Source organism: Mercurialis annua, linkage group LG1-X, assembly GCF_937616625.2.
Source record: "Mercurialis annua linkage group LG1-X, ddMerAnnu1.2, whole genome shotgun sequence".
NCBI lineage: Eukaryota > Viridiplantae > Streptophyta > Magnoliopsida > Malpighiales > Euphorbiaceae > Mercurialis > Mercurialis annua.
This window is the reverse complement of record NC_065570.1, coordinates 8,278,433-8,285,240: the sequence shown is the minus strand read 5'-3', so window position 1 is coordinate 8,285,240 and position 6,808 is coordinate 8,278,433. Positions and strand designations below refer to the sequence as shown.

General features: G+C 32.8%; 2 protein-coding genes across 2 annotated transcripts; one reads left to right on the top strand and one right to left on the bottom strand.

Annotated features, from left to right (window-relative positions):
• On the top strand, nt 1-3,324 carry LOC126655290 (probable pyridoxal 5'-phosphate synthase subunit PDX1). The gene is made up of 2 exons (XM_050349413.1): nt 1-1,107; nt 3,103-3,324. The coding sequence occupies exon 1, from the start codon at nt 150-152 to the stop codon at nt 1,080-1,082; it is 933 nt and encodes a 310-aa protein (XP_050205370.1). The 5' UTR covers nt 1-149; the 3' UTR covers nt 1,083-1,107; nt 3,103-3,324.
• A 222-nt stretch (nt 3,325-3,546) lies between these two features.
• On the bottom strand, nt 3,547-4,692 carry LOC126655298 (rhodanese-like domain-containing protein 10). Its single transcript, XM_050349419.2, has 2 exons — nt 4,208-4,692; nt 3,547-3,820 (listed from the first exon to the last, which is right to left on the bottom strand). The coding sequence occupies exons 1-2, from the start codon at nt 4,654-4,656 to the stop codon at nt 3,619-3,621; spliced, it is 651 nt and encodes a 216-aa protein (XP_050205376.1). The 5' UTR covers nt 4,657-4,692; the 3' UTR covers nt 3,547-3,618.
• Nucleotides 4,693-6,808: the final 2,116 nt, after the last annotated feature.

The following is a 6,808-nucleotide window of genomic DNA, read 5'->3' as shown; positions in this document are numbered from 1 at the left end:
TACAAAATTCCCACTCTATTTGCCAATAATAACAACCATTAATACCCTCACTTACACCTCTCCACCACCATCCATTTCTCCACCGCTTCTAAATCACCACCCTTTCTCTCTCTAAACCCCCACTCTCTCTCTAAAAAAAACCCTAAACCATGGCCGGTACCGGTGTCGTCGCTGTCTACGGCAACGGAGCAGCAATAGCCGAGACCAAAAAATCCCCCTTCTCCGTAAAAGTCGGGCTCGCCCAGATGCTCCGCGGCGGAGTTATAATGGATGTCGTCAACGCCGAACAAGCCCGCATAGCCGAAGAAGCCGGTGCATGCGCCGTCATGGCTTTGGAACGTGTCCCCGCCGATATTCGTGCACAAGGCGGCGTCGCTCGGATGAGCGACCCGCAGCTTATCAAAGAAATTAAACAAGCCATCACTATCCCCGTCATGGCCAAGGCTCGTATCGGCCATTTCGTCGAGGCCCAGATCCTCGAAGTGCTCGGTATTGACTACATAGATGAGAGCGAAGTTCTTACATTAGCCGACGAGGAGCACCACATCAACAAGCATAATTTTCATGTTCCGTTCGTGTGCGGGTGTCGGAACTTGGGTGAGGCCTTACGTAGAATACGTGAAGGGGCGGCAATGATTCGGACAAAAGGCGAAGCCGGGACGGGTAACGTTGTCGAGGCGGTTCGCCATGTGAGGTCTGTGATGGGGGACATTAGGGCTTTGAGAAATATGGATGAAGATGAGGTCTTTACGTTTGCTAAAAAAATTGCTGCTCCGTATGACTTGGTTATGCAGACTAAGCAGTTGGGTAGGTTGCCTGTTGTTCAGTTTGCTGCTGGTGGTGTTGCGACTCCGGCCGACGCTGCACTTATGATGCAGTTGGGGTGTGATGGTGTTTTTGTTGGGTCTGGTGTGTTTAAGAGTGGGGATCCTGCGAAACGGGCGAGGGCTATTGTTCAGGCGGTGACTCATTATAGTGATGCTCAGTTGCTTGCTGATGTTAGCTGTGGACTTGGTGAAGCTATGGTTGGGATTAATTTGAATGATAGTAAGGTTGAGAGGTTTGCTAATAGGTCTGAATAGAAACCATGATGCTTTGCTTCTTAAGGTAATATGAGTTTAAGTTGTCATTTTATGTTTTTAGAATGTTGTTATGTTTCTCTGTTAACGTTGATTATGTTTTGTTTTCAGTGGAAATTTGGAAACTTGGGGTCTTATTTTGAATTTTTGATAGAATAATAGCTGGTTACCGTCTTATTGACATGTATTTCTGTTTTCAATATGAAGAATGGACTTTTTTAGTGTTAGGCACTTAGGCTTTGTTGCATAGAAGCTTGTCGAGTTCTATATTTCGTCGTCCCTTTCCATTTCAAGAAACATTTTTGAAAGGCTGAAACTTTATGTTTATAACCTTATTCTAGTAAAAAATATGTTTTTGTTTTTCGTTTCAACGTTTTTCGTTTCTGTATACTAATTAGGAAGTGGATGGATGAGTTGTTTTGAATTTCGGTGCCTGCTCTTAAAGTTATACATGTGCAAGATTATGATAAAAGAAATTAAATAATGATAATTTCGATCCATAAATTTGTGAAAATAAGATTAAATAATTGAAAATTTATCTTATTATTCTATCTCTATCTTGATTTTAATCTATTTAATCTGATTTTAGAGAATTTAGATCTGCTGGACCTTAATTGATTAAACTGGGATCTATTTGATTCCAAGATACTAGCTTATAGACAGAGTTATCCTTCTACAGTAGTGGGACATACAGTACTATTTTGTGGTTGTGCTATGGTGCCTCTTTTTATTTGTTATTATGATGGTTAGTTTATGGCACTTATTTGATTGATTCTGTGGCTGTTGAAAGGATAGGTATGTATTTGATTGTTTCGCCTATTGACTGTAAATACATATGGTTCACGATGTTTGAAATGTCAATATCAAAGCGTGTGGTTCTTGTGTTGTTGTGGCTTCAAGATTAACAAAACCAACCAAACTTATCATGTAACATACATGTTAAGGTTTTATTTTCTTGCATAATTGGCTCAACTTAACATAGAGATCAAAATAGATGGCACAGCTACAGTTTAGTTCAGTTTGATTTTAGTTTAAAACAGAGTGACTTGTTTTTGTCAAGTTACTTATTCTTATTTTTCTTAAAAAGAGTTGTTGTTCTGTAACCTGTTCACATGCATCCTTATTGAAGAGTGCAACCCACATTGAGGACCAAGAGATTTCTAGTATTTGCTTAGAATTAGAGTCTGCCAAATTGTCAAACATACTGATATATCTTGTGCCGTAACAGAAACGGAAAACGGCAAAATGGTTTTTTTTCAATAAATATATATTGTAGATTTAAAATTTTTGATGTTTCAGAAGTGTTCTCGAAAATGAAATAAAATACTGAAAGTGGGATTCCATAAGTTTCCTTACCACATAGTGATGAGAGTACAGGGTCCCTCGTTTTTAGGTTGCATTCTTTGGTTATGGTGTTATTTCCTGAATTCTTTTTGTTTCCAGTATGAAGTTTAGCATACCTAAATTGTTGCTAGAATTAGTGTTTTTTGACTTTACTTTTGGTCTTAAAACTGATATTTACTATATATCATGTCCAGTTTTAGCTTAATACTGCATGATTAGCATATAAGCAGATTTCAATCTTTTATCTGCCATTTATAGCTCTTTAGATCTCATAAACTATTTTGATATTGAGATTATAGCGTTGAAGTTACCAGCTAACTAGGGTAGGAAAGTCCCCTAGACCGATGTGATATGTTAAAGAATCCATGAACTTGCTATGTGTAAACAGAGATTTGGAGGACATATAAATCTCCATTATATCGCACGAAAACACAAACTGGGAATAAGTATAGTTCATAAATATGAAATTTCGGAGTTTATGAAGCCTTTCTGGAAACGAAAAATCAATCTGAACTTAGAACTTGATGACTTTCCGTAAAACATAGGATATCAGAGAATCAATTGCTAATTTGTATTTAAGAACAGCTGGACAGTTTTCAATTATCCTGGGCTCTTGAAGGTCAAATTATTGTTGGTTTTCCTGTTTTATTAATGCGGGTTTCTGGTTTTATAATTGCAGGAATCTTTATGATGCAGTTCATTCTCCAGTACCGGCAAATCATCAAGATGGAGATGTTTGCGTGTTCTTGATAATAGAACTCCATGCAGCCAATGATTATTTCAAGTTTTTCTGTTTTTCTCTTAAGATTCACAGTATAAGTTTATGTTTTAGGTTCAAAGGTTTATGTTTTAATGTTGACTGTTATCTTTTTGAAGCAGTCTGTTTAATTATTATGTTTAATTTGGACCAAGTACAGTCTACAGATGTTATTGCTATTATTACTGTCACCTGAACTTGAGGCATAATATTTCAAAAAATTCTAATTTTTTTTGTTTAAATCTAATCAAACTTTTTAGTTCCATTTAAACTTTAAAGTTCAACAGTAATAGTTTAATTTGGATAATTACCAAACTTTAAAATTTGATTGAAATCAGCATCAATTTTAGTTGGACTTGCTAAAACTTTGGAAAAATTAGTTCAATCAATTGATGATGCTAAATACAAACTTCCATCAAGCAGTGTGGCAAATGCTATTCAATTGCTCTTCCCAACTACTTGTAACAGAATCAATATTTGAAAGAAATAGTAGGACGCGCCTCCTATAGTTGCATACTGCAATTTCTCGGGTCCTTCAATTTCTGAGAAATCACCATCTTTAGCGCGGTTAAATCCTCCGGCCAACCATCCGAGGTTCTTATATCCTCCCTCGTACAACTTCGAAACAGCCATCATCGACCTGCAGCAATATGCAAAAACGGAATAAGCAAGCTATTGCGGTTCTTGTATTCATTTCCCCGTAATGTAGTTGACACCTTTGCAGGTTAAATATGTTTATCGTTATCAAACTAAGTGTTTTCACAGTCCAAATACCGACTTTTAAATTCTTATATCAGTAACCAAGCTTCCGTTTAAATTTAATCACTAAATGAACTTTAGTAAATAAACTACGACGAATGTTCTATTTTTGTTGTACGCATAAGGATAATTTAATCGAAAATCATCTAGTGACAATGTCGTTGTTGATAAAATTAAAATCAAGTTACCAAATATAACAATGTAAAAGTCGATAATAATCTTTCCGTAAAACGCTATTTGGCACCAATGTTGAAAATGAATCACTCACCGAAGACCTTCACCGCAAGCCACAAGAACCTTAGCCTCCTTATCAGGAACAAAACTCTCGACCAACTTAAGAAACTCAGGATTAATCATGGTGAAATTCTGACCAGTCCATAACCCAATGTAGCCAAAATGAACCCATTTTTTCAACAGAGTTAACGGACTCATATCCATGTCCTCCACAAACAGCGGCGCGTGCAGTGACCCTACAACTCTGGCCTTCTCTCTTTCCCAGACTGGTCTAATATCAAGGAGCACATAGCCATCTGAGCTCATAGCCATGGCTGCATCCTTCGGCAGAATGGGCTTAACGGTGCCGGATTGTATGAGCTGCTGGGCATTGGATGCTGCTTTTACTTGAAATTTTACTGGTTTTTTGGGAGTGGAAGTGATGAGAAATGGGTTGGGTTGTTTCAAAGAGTGTGTGTGGATGTGGTTTAGTTGTATTGACATTATTGTTCTTGTGAATTCTCTTATCCTTGCTTTTTGATTCTTCATATTATAACTTTTTTTTGTGCATGGCCTACAACAACAAAAAATTTAGATTTTCTTTTATACAATAAGTGTAATCTAATTTAAAAAGTTAACAATAATTTAATCTAATTTTTTTAGTTATCCAATATGATATATACTTTTAGTATTACTAGTTTCGCATTACGTGCTATGCACGTGGCTCGTGGCTCGTAACGTAACTTGTCAATGAACATATTAATAAATTTATTATAATTATATCAATGTTTTATTTATAATTAATATTAAATTAGTTAAGATTTTTTGTAATAGTAAATATAATATATCCGGTTATTAAATTTTTTTCATACTGAATTTATTCTTCTTTTGGTTTTATAATAATCATAATTAAATAATTAACTTAATTTTATTAATAATATCTTTAAAAATAATAAGACAGAAATTTAAATAATAATATATTGACCAAATACAGTATTTTAATTTTGTAGTTCAATCAAACTAGAAGATAGGTATTCCTACTAATTTGTAGAGAATTTAGTTATTTTTTACATACTAAAAACTAAATTGGAGATAATTTAGCTTCCTACTAATTTGAAAAGGATTATTCAGTAAATTTGCCTGTCCCCACCCCCGGTAAATTATCAAATAAAATTTAAAATAATAGTTAATTTGGAATAGTTTATCTTATTAAATATTTTAAATGATTGTTTTAATTGTTTAAATAAATTTAATTGGTAGTCAAATTTTATAATTATAGAGAATTTTAATAGAAAATAAAAATTAAAAATTAAATTAATTATTTATTGAAATAGTTTATTTTTATGATAAGAACTCGCAAATCTTCTTATGAGCCAAAAAGAAAAAATAAATCTTCTTCTTAGAGAAAAGAAAGGAACCTGCAAATTCTATTTAAAAAGACAAATACATAAAGCTTTGATCTAATTTTAATTTAAAAACACTTACGAATTAAGTTGCAGCATATAATTGAAGTTCGCCAATTCCTTACAGTGCTTTATATACTTTGGTTTAGCAACATGAATGTTGGATATACATCACCAAGTTTGTTAAATATATGTTTGTAAGGATGCATTATATTCATTTATTTTAAGCACCACTATCTCATTCTCAATTACCTTCATGTTTGAATCTCCATATATCAACCACAAATCTTTATGAGTGTGGGGTAATTTTTATTCAGAATGCAATAGTTTAACACTCGCATGCATATGTCAAAAAGATTTAAATTAAATTCAATACAATGAAATTAGGGAAAAGAGTGACCTTTGAGAATAATGAATCCGTAAATTTTGTAGTGATGGATATAGTAGAAGGCTATAAAATAGGTGAATACTTTAAAATAATTTAAGTTAGCTGAAATTTAGATAGAACATTTATTGTTTAATAATAATTAAAATAGCATTAAGGACGTAATACCTTCAAAAATAATAAGATAGAAATTTAAATAATAATATATTGACCAAATACAGTATTTTAATTTTGTAATTCAATCAAACTAAAAGATAGTTATTCCTACTAATTTGGAGACAATTTAGTTATTTTTTACATACTAAAAACTAAATTGGAGATAATTTAATTATCTATTCTAATTAAGACTTTAATTACAATAGTGATTAATTAAATAACTAATTAGTTAATAACTATAAAACCTTTATTTAGTAGTAAACTGAAAAGGATTATTCAGTAAATTTGCCTGTCCCCCCCTCCCCCATCCGTGCTTTTATATATAGTATAGATAATATATATTAGAGTGAAACAAAAACTATATATACATGAAACGACAAAGAGGCCATGATAAAAAAGTTCGACAATACAATACCTATTAGTTTCGTTTGACTTTTTCGTTTATTTTTACGTTCGAATTCGTTTTTTTCTTCAATCATCGCAAAAGTTATAGAACATATAATCAGATTTTGACGTTATTTTTAATTTTTTTAATACTAAAAATTTTAAAAATAGATTTTGTTAATTATCGAATTAATCTATAAATTCAACTAAAAATTAGAAAATTAAATTGATTGGAGAAAAATTGGTTAAAATTACAACAAAATGTTGAAATTAAGTTTTTTTTTTGAGAGAAAGTCGAACTTTTATTAATGATCCAAAGCAGTTACAT